The sequence below is a fragment of the Cheilinus undulatus genome, linkage group 11 (assembly GCF_018320785.1).
Source record: "Cheilinus undulatus linkage group 11, ASM1832078v1, whole genome shotgun sequence".
In the NCBI taxonomy this organism is placed as follows: domain Eukaryota; kingdom Metazoa; phylum Chordata; class Actinopteri; order Labriformes; family Labridae; genus Cheilinus; species Cheilinus undulatus.
The window spans coordinates 39,965,654-39,982,612 of NC_054875.1; the positions used below are offsets into that span (position 1 = coordinate 39,965,654).

Sequence of the window (16,959 nt, forward strand, 5' to 3'; positions counted from 1 at the left end):
GCACAGCTATAGTTAAAAGTAACTCCTATCTTCAATTTTTCAGAAATTTCCAGGTTATTCAACACAGTGGCTACAGATCTCTGATGGCAACTCTCACAGACTGTTCATCTCAGAACGCCATGAATCTCAGAAGAGAAATACATGCTAAAGCTTTCAAAATAAATTTGGATTAAACTTCTGTTTAGGGTTAAGGTAACGGCTAGGATACATAAAAGTCAAAAGTTACTATCCTGACATAATTGTCCTCCATGAAACCATTCTAAAGCAGTAAGTGTAGTTTACGTAGCTCCGTAAGCTAAGTAAGCGATATAGCTAATGTAGCTAGGTAGCAAACATAACTAAATAGCTAAAGCTTAGCTCACAAAGCAGCTATGTAAGCTATGTATCTACATCATCAATGTTTAGCTACATTTGCTAAAACTCACGTAGCTAAAGTTAACTGTGCAATGGATACTAAAGCTAAGTAGCAAACTTAGCAAAAGCTAAGCTCACAATCAGCTATCTAAGCGACAGATACGTTTTCTATGTAGCTATGTTAGTTTTAGCTACTATTGCTTAATCTCACATTGCTAAACTAACTTGGCAATAGATAATGGAGCTACATAGCAAAAGCTTAGCTCAAAGTAGCGATGTAAGCGAAGTAGATACATAATCTATATTGTTACTTTAGCTTTAGCTACATTGGCTTATGTAGTAAGATTGATTATGTAACTGGTCAGTATGTTAGCTTTAGCTCCATTTGCTAAAACTCATGTCACTAGAGTTAACTGTTCAATAGATATTAAAACTAAGTAGCAATACTATCTAAATTAAGCTCAAAATCAGCTACGTAAGAGACATAGATCAGTTTTCTATGTAGCTATGTTAGTTCTAGCAACAATTTCTGAAGCTCATATTGCTAAAGCTAACTTAGCAATAGATAATGGAGCTACATAGCTAACATAGCAAAGCTTAGCTCACAAAGTAGTGATTCAAGCTAAGTAGATACATAATTGACATAGCTACATCAGTTTTAGCTACGTTTGCTTACTAACATTAATCTTAAAAACAACAGCAATCTTAAAACAATCTAAGTGAAATAATCATATTCCACTTATTAATGTACTTTAAAATTGCAATGCAGTGTAACACTGTAACAGTATTAAGGCCTCAATTTAAGTATGATTTCAGAGAAAAACTGCCGTCATGTAAATGGTGAATTGAATAGAAACCTTAGGTTTTGTCACAGCTCTTCTTACCAGGTGTGAGGAGGACGACAGAGAGTATGACCAGTGACATGACAGCCAGGATCACCACCATGGCGATTCCTATGCCCTTCCAGTTCCTCGGGGGACCATCTGAACTTCCCAGGTCCTGTTGTGACAAGAACACACACACAAAAACACAATGATGAATGCGAGCACAGCAGAGAGAGAGAGGAGGACATTAGTGCTGCATCATTTCCAGAGTTTTCTCCCCCGACAGGCATATTAGTACAGTAAGCCTGGGGGATATGAGACCAGTCTTCAGCATCATACACACCGGTGAATTACACAAATTTTCCATATGAGAACTGCATAAAATTGTTTCATATGAGACTTTAATTGAAGTAGCAATTTTTGGGCTCAACATAAATTTTCTTTTCCTCCGCTTCATTTCACCAGAGACATGTCTGATGGGCCATGTTGTTTGAAAAAAACCTGAGAGGGGTGGGGGAAAGGGGAAGCTGTTGGTGCCTGTATAAAGTGTGTATAGAAAGAGCTTCTACCTCTCAGTATTTACTTTGGTGGAGGAGGATATATCCAAAAGCTCTGCATTAAGCAGAAAGCAATAAAACTAAGGGGAAGCAGACTGAGCTGCAGTGCTATACAATAAGGGTTGGAATCAAGGAGTTATTCACAATATAATGCGAAATGATGCCATGCACCACAATAAGATGAATATGATACAGTTTGATTTGTTCCAATCCAATCCGGTATGGTATGATATGGTACCATGTGATACAATACGGTATTATACGATACAATACAATGTCATGTGATCTAATATGGTACAATACGGTACAATAGGATACAATACGATACGCTGTGGCAGGATATGAAACGATGTGGTACAATACGGCATGGTACAATACGATACGATACAGTACGATACAGTGCGATAAAGTGTGATACAGTGCGATACAATACAATACAGTACGATACAGTGCGATAAAGTGTGATACAGTGCAATACGATACGATACAGTGTGATACGATACGATACAGTACGATACAATGCAATACCATATATTACAGTGCAATACAGTGTGATACAGTGTGATATGATATGATACAGTAAAATACAGTAACATACAATATGATACAATACGATACAGTATAATACATTGTGATATGATACGATACAGTACGATACAGTGTGACACGAGATGATATGATACAGTACAACACGATACAGTACAATACAGTGCGATATGATACAAAATGATATGGTACGATACAATATGATAGTACGATATGTTATGGTACGATACGATACAGTATGGTATGATATGATGCAGTAGGATATGGAATGATGGACACAGTACGGTACAGTAAGATATGATATTGTAGGATATGATATGGTACAATACGGTATGCTAGGATTCAGTACGGTACGATACAGTATGGATTGACATGATATGGTATGATAGGAAACTGTACGATCCAATATGGTAAGGTACGATACAATGTGATTTGATATGATATAATAAAGTACAATACAATATGACACAGTATGGTACGATGCGATATGCGATACTGTATGATGTGATATAATACAGTATGGTATGGTATGATATGACACGATACGCTACGATGTGATACGTTAAGACACAATACGGTACTGTGTGGTGTGGTACCATACAGCTCGATGCAGTATAACACAACATGACACAATACAATTCTCAACAATATCATACTTAACAATACAATACTCAACATTACGATGTGGTATGATATGACAAACAACGTGACATGATATGATTTCAAATGACACAACACTTCACAACAACACAATACACATCAAGACTAAAAGGATAGGATAGAGGTTGCAAACTTCATAAACCTACAATTTATTTTCATTAGAACACAACAAATCAAATGATGAAATTGAGACATCTTACTATTTCATGAAAAATATGAGCTCATTTTAAATCTGTGCAGCAGCATATCTCAATAAAGTAGGGACAGGGCCCCAAAAGGTTGGAAAAGTAAGAGGCACTAATGAAAAACAGCTGGAGGAACATTTTGCAACTACTTTGATGAATTGACAACTTGGCTTGTTGTAAAAGGTGATGTAAAGATGGGTAGAGGTTAACCAATCTGTGAAGAACTGCATCTATAAATTGTAGAACTACAGAGATATATAACATACATAACATCATTTAAAATTCAGAGAATATGGAGAAATCTCTGTGTACACGGAGCAAAGCTGAAGGTCAATATGAGATTATAAGATATGATCTTTGGGCAGATTTACACGTGCCATATTCCTTCCATTTCTTGATGATGGATTTTAGATGGGAGATTTTAGAGCCTTGTGAAAATATTATATCGATGTCCTAAATTATACTTTTCCATATTCTTTTCTCTGAGTCGCTTGGAGTGTTCTTTTGTCTTCATGGTGTAATGGTAGCCATGAATACTGATTAACGGATCACTCTACCCTCCAGACACAGGTGTCTCTATTCTACAATCTCTCCAGACACATTCACTGCACTCAGGTGATTTGGTGAGTCACATTAAAGGGAGTGAATATTTATGCAATTACCTATTTTACCTTATATATTTTTTATTTAATTGAGATTACTTTGCAGAAAAGGTTTTAACTTTGACATTGAAGAGGGGTTTGTGTCAAAAAAGCCATATTATATTGACCATGGTTGATTTATAATATCAATAAAAAGGTAAAACTTCTAACGGGTTGAATACTTTTTTTGGCACTGTTCATATTGTGTTTAATCAACATTTTCCCTACTTTCATCATACACTTATCAAAACCTCAGTTAAAAAAGGAGCATAATAAAAAAGTTCAGCCTCCTGTTGTTGTATTCCCTCCTTTTGCAGTCAGGGGGAACTGATGGAATGAGCCTGGCATCAGTATCCGTCACAAATAAACACGATCCCATGCTGTTCCCAGGCCGCGCTGCACTCCCTCATAATGAGCACCTGGCACTGTTGGAGCCACACGGCCGCTGGAGTGTGAGAGTTTAATCACAGAGCAGCTATAAAACTGAGCTTTCATTATGGCTGCCCAAACATTCAGCCTAAACCTTTACAGCCTCACCTGCCCTCATCACATTAATCCAGGCTGTTGGGATCCAGGCCTGGAAGGAGGACGTCAACAGATTGCAGCTCTTCCGTGCTCCCTGGGTGACACCAGCTGCCCCTGACTCTGTGATTGGCCACACTAGGCATTTGATATGCTCACCCAGCATTTCTTCCCTGCACTTGTGTACTTTTGTTCTCTCTTTCACTGACACATGGTGTATAAAAGTGCTGATTGCAGACAATGCACTTACATAACCGGTCAAAATGTCTTAAAAAACCTATTTCAGTGAATTGAATTCTGCAGGAACTAAAGAGTAAAAGGTCAATGTAGTTGAACCAGAGCTGCAAGGTTTCTTGTTATGGATAAAAAAAAGCCTTTTATATACTTTGGAGAATTCATTTCAGATGTTTTCACCTCTTATTGCTAGGTTTCCTTTATACCCCAGATGAATGAAAAATACACAGTCTGCTGTACCTCCGCTGGTTGCCAGTGCACCACTCCTGCCAAGGTCTCATCTTTAATAGATCTCCTTGGCTGCAGTATCACAACATGTTCAAATTAAACTCACTATCAGTTGCACCTGCAGGGATGACTTTTAAGTGATGTTTGAACTCTGGGTGCAGGCCGGAGCCAGGGGGATTGATGTCTCAGGTTTACTGGCCTTTCTTACTCTCTGTTTTATCTCATTCTGCTGCCCTTTTGGCTCACAATATCTCAGTGAATCACCATTATCCTTCTGTCGGATAAAGAAGCTACAGCAGTCTATGAGGGCGCGAGTCGATACTGAATCATACTGCATATTCAGCACTTCTTGTTTGCCTTGACTGAATATAAAACATTGAGAAGTGAATCTCCTTCGAAGAGCAAACAGTATGGATGTCGAATAGAATTGCAATCCGTGAATTACAATAAATACATACCCTTAAACAAATCATAAGGAATAACAGTGTGATTCCTGGATGTTATATTCGAAAGGGAGAATTTAAATTAAATCCTTCCACTTGACTGATTCCATCACTCACTGTATTCATTTCCAAGTCTTTCTTCTAATTACTGCATGCAATGTAAGAGCTGAAACCTCATCCTAATGGGGCGCACAGCTCCTATGATTCCCCTGAGCCCAGACATAAGACCACATTTCCAATTAAGGTCATTGTTAAGACAAACCGAGAGAATCCCACATTCCGGCAGATGAGGAGTTTTGTCATACTTGCAAATGAGGCACAGATGCACTGAGCCGAATCCCTGGAGAGATCATTGGCGAGGCTTAGAGCGCCAACCGGCTGCTGGACACAATGCATGAGGGAATCTAATGCAGCACAAACTGCTGGCACAGGTGAACACATGACAAGTCTCTATGACGGACTGAGCTCATTTCAAGCTGATGGACAAGTAAATATATCTCAGAGGTGTTTTTTTTCTGCTGAGCTTGATCAAAAATGAATCACACATAGAGCCGTGAAGTGGGCCATCTATTTTATTCAGCCCGCGTAATCCCATAGGAGTTGGAGTGGAAGCTTTAGATGAGGTGTCAGTCAACACCAAAAGAGGGCGAGAATGCAAATCAAAAGGTCTTTATGTTTATGGAAAGCTCCCCATGAGAGGACTTTTTTTTTTTGGCCTGCATTAGAGAAGAGAGAGCTGTTTTAGTTTGCAGGCAGAGCTTGGGGATTTTCACTCAACCAAATGGAAGAATCAATAAGGTGTACAGTTGTACAAGGTCCAGAGGGAAACAATTAATAGAGGGGATACAGCGGTAAAGGAGACATTTGGATAGATTCCCTCTTTTAAATGCAAAGCAGGAGGTAAAACATTAAAAAATGAGACTAATGCTGTGATACAATTTTATTGATCATAAACATTTTTCAACATCTTTCTCCTTCTGCATCATCACACCACTGGCATTCAGGTCTTCCACTGATCAAATCAGTGCAGTAGGTCTTCTTCTGTCGTTCTTGTCTTAACTTCTAACACAAACTTAAACGTGTTCCTTTGAGCATGGATTAGATCTCAGAGAAAAGTCACACGGTGCTACATCAGGTGAATAGAAAGCACTGTGATTTATTTTTGGGGACAGAAGTTGCTTTACCAAGGGCACAGTGTGAGCTGGCGCCTTTTCCAACACATGCACTTCAATCAGTAGCTAGCAGCAAACTGAAGACATTACTTACTGGAAGCTAACGGCATCGCAAAGGGATTAGCAACCCAGCCAACAGTCAAGACCCTCAGGCTGGAAGGGGGCTCCCAGAGACGGCTGATATTAGTCAATGTCAACAACGTGGAATCACTGGAAGCATTGCAATGGCAACACATCAGGAATCCCCCTAATGGGGCCCACTACTAGCCAGTACTCACTATCCAGCTGCCAAATGTTTGTATTTGTGATAGACAGCAATAACTGATGAAGCAAATCCATCCATCTTCCTGTCTGAGCTCTCCCCTGGCACTTCACTTGGTGTAAATATAAGAAACTTAGCAGTAAGTGTGTAGTAGGAACAGCACAATATGACACTTTTTAAGTAGAAAATGGAAATTAAGTGGGATGTAGGCTGTCGAGAGTTGAACTACTGAAAAGGCCACACATCAAAGCAGAATATTAATCTGCAAAAAAAAGAAAAAAAACAAAGGCTGGTGGAGCTAGCTGCTAATGTTAGCAACTGTGATGTGAGCCTGATATACTCTGTGCGGCGTGGCTAACACAGTGACCCTGTGATGAATTTGCCTGTTTTCTAAGTATTTTTTCCTCTTTAGACTAATCAGTTAAATGCAATTCAGATGAAAGTTTAGCCAAATGTGAAATAGATGTATAGGAAAAATCTCTTTTCATAACTCTTAGGGTGGCTTGGCTAGCAAGCCTGGAACTTGGGTGACTTCCCCGGGGTCTCTAAACAACACTGGACTTCGTCATAAGATTATCGTACCTGCCACTAGCTTTAGCAGTAGCCACTTGATTTCCAAAACATTATGATGGGCTGTGACAACCAATGGCAGGCTGTCTCTTTGTCACATCATGCTTTGCTAATCTGCACATGCTTCTACACCTTTAACTGGATGAGACAGCCTGAGGACCTCATAATAGAGGCAAAGTCTGTGATGTGGCCTTCTGTGTCTCTGCAGCAGGAACTGCTTTAAATAATGACACAAGAGCAGCCAACTATACAAAACTCAAAGACATTTTTTTTAATGTGAATATTTTAGAGATTTTTTAAATAGAGTTATTAGGTTTTCACTCTTTGGTTCCCAAGAGATTAGAGATCAAGTTTGTACAGAAAAGTCTTTGTCATTGTTGTTTACTGTGTGTACAAAGTAAATGGTGCAGCATGCAAGTGGCAACCTCCAGTCCTGATAAATGAAGCCAATGTTGAAGTGCAAAAAATTGCAATATGACAAGTGTCCACTTGAGGCTGGCTGCAGGAACACCGGAAGTCACGTGCACAACACTAGAAATAAACTGTTTTACAGCCTGGTTCAAAAAACCAAAGATGTCTCATTAGCTAATGTCTTCATGTCCTCACACTATACGGGGGTGAATGATTTTGTACCACAATCATTGGATTATATTTAGGAAAAACCTCACTGCGCACTGATTGGCACGTCTCATTTGATTGACAGATAGCTTGATAGGCAGAAGCCCCCACCAGAAGGCTAGCTTTGGTCATAGATTAGCTGACAGGAAGTCGAGCTCAGTGGGCGGGCTCTTGTCTCCCATTAGGTTGATCCAACGTTCAGTTGCGAAAGAAATTTCAATACGGAGGCCACCACAGATTTGCTTCAAAAGCTGTTTGAATCTGCCTCTTGTAAACAAGCGGTTGACATAACACAGGCTTTGTCCAGTTCTTTTTACAGTCTGTGGCAGCATGCAATAAGTTAGTGCTGCCAACATCATCTACCTTTAGCAGATTAATGCAGTTGTTGTCAAATGCTAACATCTACACTAAAAACAATTCTGCTGTCAGTAAAAAACAGCTTTGTTAAAAATAAAAGATTTGTTTATTGAACCATCAGTGGCTTTTGATTAATTTGTGGTTAATGTCTATGTGTTTGGGGGGGCTCTAAGGGGCCTTCTGTGTTGGGCCTCCAGAGTGTCTAGAAATGCCCCTGCTTACAGCAGTTATGCATGAATACCCAAGCTTTAATATATAACACTGGTGTGACTGTGAACCACCTGGTTTTATGCTCAGTCCCATTATTTAATATCTGTACTTTGTATGACATCAAGTGGAGTACCATCCCCGATATCCTGACCTTTCTCCTTAAAATCATACTTATCGGACTTTTGTCTTCATTAAACTGCACAGAAACAGATTTCCTGCTTTCTCAAAGCAAACACAAAATCAACCAGCCCCAATTGTATTGATTGAGTTTGCCTGCTAAAAAGCCAGCCACACCAAACACAATTACTCAATCTGCACAGCATGCGGCACAAGCAGGCTGCACAGAATCCAGGCGGTGCTAAGATTTCATAAATTAGACTCTGGAGACCTCCTTAACTCCTTCTTCTGTGTCTTTGAGGCATGAATCTGACAATAAATTGCATGCACGGGGATGAGGGAACCAGTGCAGGCAGTTTGGGGATTCACCCATTTGCATACCCCCCTTTAAACCCCTCCTTTAACATCGAATATGATGTTTATTACGCAGATGACATTGGCAGAGGCATCAATGAAATAAGCACAGGCATTAAAAAGGGGAATCTATTGGCAGACACTTATTCAATATAGCCTATATGCTCCTGATCTTAATGATTCACTGTAATTGCTCACAAGGGAAAGCCGTAGATTAGCAAGTAACCCACGTACGTATTACCTTGTCGATATCTCTCACTGCCTCATTTGAAACGAAGGTCGTCATTAAGGCAAAATAAGTGTGGTTGGAATAAATGGTAACCCGCTTGCTGTAGTAATGAGATACTACAGCTCCATATTGATTCATATCTGCCTCTCTTTTATCACATTTCTTCTGCTCCTTCTCTCTGCACCACCATTCCTCCCTTTGAGTTTCATATCTTAAAAAAGCAGTAGGTGGTATAAAGACACCTAGTGGGACTCACTGGGCAGATTTTTTTCTGCCCTTAAGGTTTCTTCCAGACAATGCAGCAGCACGAGCCTTTGCGAAATGAAAGTCCTGCTGCTTTAGCCACCACCGCTGTGAGGCTGCCCTACTGTCTTATTCCTTTCATGCACCCTGTCATGAATAAGGAAATAAGTGTAAAAAAAAACCATAAAGGGTCCTGTTTCTCAGCATGTCCAGCGCTCACGGTGACCGAGATCCTGCCTGAGGAGATGAGCTGCATCAGTAAAACACATGTGGGAGAGCTGCAGGTGACATGATATATGTATACAGTACAATATGAGATACAGCATGCCATTTTTCACCAGGCTGAGACTCCACAGGCTCTCAGCAGCTTAGAATACGCTCCTGGCGTACAAGAACCCACTCTGTCATATTGTTATTTTATCAGTGTTAAAAATGCATGTTAAAACAATAATGCCTTTGAAGAAAACTAATTAAATCACTGCTATTTTCTTCCCTAATGCAAGGGATTAACTGAACCAGAACCAAAGCATTATGCTTTCCTGCCATGAAATTGCTTTCTTATAACAAAGAGCACCATCCCAAGCCGTTTATGTTCACTTTTAATATTCTAAACATATTGCCCACGTGCAAGTTATCCCCAAAAACCCATCTGCGGCAGCAGAGACATAAGACAATATATAACCCAGCTCTGCCTCATTAATAGCATTACAGTGTGAAAAATATTGATTAGAGACTGAGGCATGAAATGTTGCGACATTTGCAGGTAATGGATTGTCTGTAAGCCCTGCAGCCTCGTGTGGCCCTCGCGAGGAGACAGTAATGCTGCAGGATTATCACACAAACGCTCCAGTTAGGGTTCAATCACTCCTATGTAAAAAAGGTTTGTGTTCCCTTTGAGTTAAACATCACAATGTACTAAATTAGACCCAATCTAACAAATAACTGAAGTGCTCCTGCGCTCTCTCAAACACTTTCTCCACCAGGGGACAGCTGTGTACTAATGATCTCATGATTGAAGCGCTTTCACAAGAACAGCGACAGCTTGATAAGACTGTTAATTACTGGACTTGGCAAGGGATGAAATTGTTGCTCTGCACTGTGGAGTAACAGAAGCGGCTGATTAGAATTACTGGGTGGACTAGTGATGCAGCAGGAGAAAGTTTGAGCCACAGGAAGAGGCAAATTAGTTCTATAAACTGCATAAAATCGCAGCTATAGACCATTATGATGATCGATCTTTTGCATTTATCACCATCACTTACATTGCATTAAACATTTCCTTCCAATAAGGATTCTGCGCACTTTAATTAGTTAAAAGCATCAAGAATCATGTGAAAGTAGTGATAAATAAAAGCAACAAAAGCTTGTATTAGGTTTGAAGTTGCGCCCAACACATATAAACCGAGCACAAAAGGAAGTATTGCTTCTTGGCAATAAATCTTATACCACTGGAAAGCCTGTTTACTTCCCTTTTAAATTGTGCTGCATCTGTAAGGAGCATGCATTTGTGGGATGAGCAGCACAACTGAGTCTGTGGGTTGCACCCATGAAAAATTTGCTAAATCTTCTCTGCCAATGCCAAACAGCTTATTCTCTTGTTTAGTTTTGCTTGGTGGGTCAAAGTCTGAAGAAACAAGGCATACTGGCAATTTATTCATTTAACAAAGAGGAGCCTTAGGCCCCGTCCACATGGAGATAAATTCAGGAGTATACACAAACATTTTTCTTTTTGTCGTATTGGCGTTTTATCCACACGGAAAAGGCGTTTTGGGAGGCTGTTAACGCTACTTTTTTAAAGCGGGTCCCAAACTGAACAAATCTGTAAACGCTTACTGTTTCGTCTGCATGTGGACAGCCAACCGCATCTTTCTTGAAATGATTAAGTCATACATAGCATAGCCCACTTAAGCTGCACGAGTCCAGCCAAAACAGCAATGGCAGACAGGGTTGTGTTTGTGCTGCAGAAGCTACTGAGCTTATTATGGCTTTTACAGCAAAATCTGATGCTCCTTTACCACCACCGAGAACAGCACACACCAGATGTTCTTAAATCCAGAGAACAACCAGAAGGGCAACCAGGAGAAAGTCTGGAGCAGCATTACAGTGCCACTTACAGGGTTGGCATATGTACTACAGCGTTTTCAGTGGTTCCGCGCTTATGCGGACATTTCCCGAAACGACCCTGTGTTTACGGAAAACTTATTCAAAATGAAACGCAAATATATTGTTTTCATCTCCGTGAGGACAAGGTCTCAATAGCATGTGGAAGAACCATACACAACCACAACAGCCTGGCACCTCCTCCTCATGCTGGGCACCAGCCTGGTCACACACTGCTGTGGGGTAGAATCCCATTTGTCAACCAGCATTTGTCGCAAGCCAGCCAATGTGGTTGTGTTGGTCATTCAGCTCTGCTGCTCATCCCACAAATGCATGTTCCCTACAAGTAAGGCACCATGTAAAGGGAAACAAACAGGCTTTACAACAGTATATAAGAATTATTGCAACGAAGCATTATTACAATAAAGAAATAATCTACCAAACACGAATTCCCTTACTTTTAGTGCTAAGTTGACATACAGGTTAATTGGAGGGAATGAACCAAGAACAGTTTAATGCACATGCTTTGCAATGGATTTATGATATTTTACTGGATGCATCATGTCACATCACCAATCAGTGCAGAAAACACAATGTAATTTGTGCAAGTAGAGACAAATAAATGCAATCTGCTTGTATAAAGTTGCTTCTAACACATATACATACAAATTAACTCTAATGAATGAACCCAGGGCAGTTTAACACGTTAAATCAAAAGGGATGATGCATTTCATCATGCTTTACAAGGGATTTATGATATCATTGGATGCATCATGTCCTATCATCAGTCAGTGCAAAAAACACAATATAATTTGTGAAAGCAGAGAACAATAAATGCAATCTTCTTGTATTGGATTTAAACCTGCTTCTAACACAGCAAATAGATTAAATGTAATGGATGAACCCAAGAAAGTGTAATGCACATGTTAAATTGAAAGGGATGATGCACAAGGGATTTATGATGCTTCATTGGATGCATCATGTCCCGTCATCAGTGTTAATGATTTGAGCAAAAGAAGAAAGAAAAAAACGTGATGTGGGTTTATAGTCTTTGTTCATTGACAGCACACCTACACAACAGCCCCAAGGATAATCAATCAAACAGTGCAGGGTAGATTTTTGCCCCCGGTGACACTGGAGATGGAGATACATCCTCAAGTCTTCAATATTTCTCTGCAGATGCAAGGCAATAAAAGTCTGCATGGGACAGAGTCTGAGAGATCAACTGGACGTCGACTTAGCAGACCAGCTACCCCGCACCGCAGTGCACAGAGTCCAGCCTGAGCACGAGAGTGATATTGACCGAAGAAAAAAGTCTGATTGGACGAAATAAAAAAACGCAAATCGATAGTCATCGCATTGTGGGCATAGAGGAGGAAATCCCCCCCACTGCACAGTAGAGGACTCACTGAATCTCTACTCTCAGACTACACGCACACTTTAACACACACTCAAAGCGCTAAGTGGGGATTAAACAATAAAAAAGCACACATACCAGCTCCGTGGTCATGTTTTGTTGAGTTGTTGCAATCATTGTAATCCTCGGGTTGGTGCTGCCTTCAATGTAACCTCAAACCTCGCCGAGCAGCTGCACTGTTGGCTTCTTGCGGAGCTTTTTCTGCATGCTCTGCTTCTTGCAAGTTTGTGCTCCTCACCGAGCTGGTGGTCTCTCTCTCTCTCTCTCTCTCTCTTTCTCTCTCTCTCGCTCTCGTTCACACAACCGCCTATTTTCAATCTGCTATTGGATTATTGATTGGCTCAGAGATTAATCGTGACAGGGGGTTTGGTGTGTAGCTACACAAGCCAACTTCAGCCTTTTACATATTCACAGACTGTCAAAGTTCATTAATTATTAATACACACAATATCTGGTGGCAAATTAACATTTAATTTCTGCCAGAATAATATTTTGGTGCTGTAATTAAAAGCTGATTGAGCCACGTTTTAATTCCATAAATGCACACCAACATTAGAAATCACTTAGTGTGAATTTCCCCTTCAATTGTGTTACTTTAGCTCTTAAGTTAAGAAATGAGCACATGTTGCTTTGGGCTATATTCTATAACAATTTAAAGACAAACTGAGGTACACAAACCATAAATAACCATGCACTCTTGTTTTAATTATGACATCAATTATTCAAAAATAGCACAGAGGTCAATGTCTTGGTCAGAGTCAAATAAACCATCCGGCAATGCTGATGTAATTGCACTACTTGCATTGGTGTCAAATAATAGGCTGTTTTTCCACACAATAGTCTGGTATTGTTCAGTGTTGTTGTTGTAATGGCTAAACTCTATAAAGCCATTAATTTTTACTGCTTATATTCTTTAATTCACCACTAGAACTGTATCACTTTGATTTAAACTGTCTTTCAAGACCACTGTTTCTCCTTTGTTCCTCTGTTTGCAATTATTCTTCATGATCTTTTGATTTACATAATTACTTGTTCAGGAGATTATTTGATAATCATCCTTTAATCTGCAGTTTTCCCACAATGCTTTTGGACATCAAACACTCTTGCACCATGAGTGAAGTTGCTCACTCAGTTCGACAAGTTTCCCCTGTGGGGCACCACTCAACCTTAGCATGATACATAGCAAGAATGTCTATCATCCAGTCACGGATAGTCCAATTTATGCTCTACATTTGAATTACATGGAAACAAATGGTAACCTGGCACACCAGGTGGATTTGTTTCACACTTCCATCTGGAAAACCGCTCACAGGCAGCGATTGTGGCCTTAAAAAAAAAACTCAGGATGATTGGATGAACATTCTGTCTGTCACATCAACACTGGCCAATCAAAGCATCAAAAAACACGACGTAGCCGCTACCAAGCTGCGCCCCTAACGAAGGAGTAAACTCCATACAGAACTGCATAACGCGAACCATGGCGACTATAGACATGTCAGTACACAACTTTTGTTGTTTTTGAAAAGAAAACAACCCACTGCTGTTCTTTGTTCTTCTTTTAACAAAGAAATGTCGTCAAGTTCTGATAAAACTGGCGCTTTAGCAGCATCCACGCTGATCTCTTCCGCCATAACTGCACCAACCTCTTGTTGCTGCTTGCTTACGTCACGACTCTGCCTAAAGTACTGCCCCTCGTCGCTGATTGGTCCTGTCACTTTCTAACCGGGCCCAAATGGTTCAGACGGGAGCTTTGCAAAATAGATTCGCCAATGACAAACACGGAAACGGGCGTATCCATCTGCTTTGCAAGGTTCTACAAAAGTACCTTACTCTGCATTCATCTTATCCATTCTCTTGAAGTTTGCATTGCAGTACCACCCCCAACCACATGGCAGTGTTGAGCAATGCAGCCATCAGTTCAACCCAGAGTAGCAAACACAATGAAGAAGAAACATTTGTAAGAACTTAATTTGAGGGAGTTTTTGAAGAAATTGAAACCAAGAATGAGTGAGTTATTAAAATATACAAACATCAGTAAGACAGACGGCTACAAGAGCCCAGCTGAGCAGAGGACCGTTCTTCACTTTGTGGGGTAGATGGATCAGCATCAAAGTAGCTCGATGAGAGACGACAACCTCTAGTGGATTCATTTTTCAATGTCCACTCCAACATAACAGAAGCACATCAGTATGAGGGCAATGATGGTTGTAAAGTTCAAAACACACAGATCTTTTTTTCGTGTGTGTAGAGCATAAATGAGCCTTTGCTTGTCATCTGCAGTAGTAATGGGAATTTCATCTCTTTATAATAAACCGGGTAATTTGGTTCAGCTCAGCAAGAAGAGCCGGTTCTTTTGGCTCTTTATTCTGGTACCAGTTTGGCTTCACTTGATGTGCCAAATTTAGCAATGTCAGTGACTGCTATTCATGATGGCATTTTACTGCAAATATTCTTAATTTTTTAAATGAATGAAAATATTTAATTACGTTTTAAAATATACTCTCTCTCAAAAATAACTTCTGTTACAAGTACTCTAACATGGATTTAAACTGAATTTTTAAGTGTATAAAAGTTTAAACAGTTTAAAGTTTAGTTAGTTCACATATATGTACAAGCAAAATTGAGTTGATATAAATTAAAATGGCTAACTACCCACTTCCTAAAAAATAGCATTTTTCAGTGATTATTACTTGTTTATTTCTAAAGTAATCATTTTCCTTCAATATTTTGAATTCTACTACTTTATCCGGGTTTACAGTTTAAGATAAGGTAAGATGAGATAGACCTTTTACTCTTTCATTGGAGGAAATGTTATTGCACCTGCTCACAGTAGAAGGCAAAGTAATCATCAGTATATAACATAAATAAAGGAAAAGTGTGTCTATAATACTTAGATACAAGACAGCAAAAATAGCAATAATAATAGCATTGTTTATACATTAATATGTGTGCATCTTCACTTGTGGAAGGATGAAGACCAGATTCTAAGAAAAGCATAGTGTGTATAGTATTAATGACTGACTGACTGTAACATCTTTGGGACTCTGGGAGTGTATTTACATGTCTTCATATACATAGTTGTACATATCTTTACATACATACACATAGAAGCATTCTTGCATTCATATATCTATGTACCCCCAGGTACATGAGGAGTAGCAACATTTCACCCCGTTGTGTAAAAAACTCTGACAGCAGTGGGAATGAAAGATCTGCAACAGTGCTGGTGTGTGTAGCAGTCTGCTTCTGAAGGAGCTGCTCAGGGCCCCCACAGTGTCATGCAGGGAGTGAGAAGGGTTGTCCATGATGGATGTCAGCTTGGCCCCTCTCCCACTTTATCCACATAGTCCAGGGGACAGTACAGGACAGAACCCGCTCTCCTGACTATTTTTTTAAAGTCTCTTTCTGGCCATCTCTGCTCCCTCCTCCTTAGTAGACCACTAGAAGAAGGCTGACACCACCACAGTATCGTAAAATGTCCATAATATCCTAGACGGTTGTGTTTAGCTTGACTGTTCACGCAAAGTGTGATATTCTTTCATTCCTGTATTTCATCTATCCAGTCACCTTTTATAAATGTCTATTTTTTGTGTTTTATTATATATTCTGAATTGTAATTAATCTCTGAATTTCTACGGTGAACCCCAATGGATCTACTTTTGTCACATTCTGATTTAATCTATTTCGCATTTAAACAGTTTACGCTTTATTTTGGATTCTCTCTGAAACAAAAAATTGATTTTTTTTGGACATAGGCCTGTTTTAATTTTTGAAGGAAATTAAGGGACTTGTATAAATCGAAGAAACTTAGCAACTGATAAAGAAACTATCATGGAACAAAAGGAAATAAGTGAACAGCATTTTTTATGTTTTTTTAAAGTGACATGAGACATGAGGCAAACTGATGTATGCTATCTATTTAATATCACTGGGGCTACAGAGAGACATTGCAGTGGCTTAAAAATGATGCTTAAAGGGACAGTACAGTTTGCAATTAATAAAGTTAAGAATATTGATGCACAAATTATGGACCTTAATTGCATCACAAATAGCCTAATGTTTATTGCTGAAAGCATTATTAAAAATAATTCCTCATTTCCCTCTATTTTTTTTCAG

The 16,959-nt window shown here is 39.5% G+C and overlaps 1 protein-coding gene across 1 annotated transcript in view; it reads right to left on the reverse strand.

Moving 5' to 3' along the window:
- LOC121516926 (inactive dipeptidyl peptidase 10) overlaps window positions 1–13,034 on the reverse strand; it is a 57,145-nt gene extending 44,111 nt beyond the window's left edge. Inside the window, exons 1-2 of the mRNA XM_041798354.1 lie at window positions 12,922–13,034; window positions 1,239–1,353 (exon numbers count right to left, since the gene is read on the reverse strand). Coding sequence (XP_041654288.1) covers window positions 1,239–1,353; window positions 12,922–12,960 — 154 coding nt within the window. The 5' untranslated portion in view covers window positions 12,961–13,034. The remainder of the gene's footprint in view (window positions 1–1,238; window positions 1,354–12,921) is intronic.
- Window positions 13,035–16,959: the final 3,925 nt, after the last annotated feature.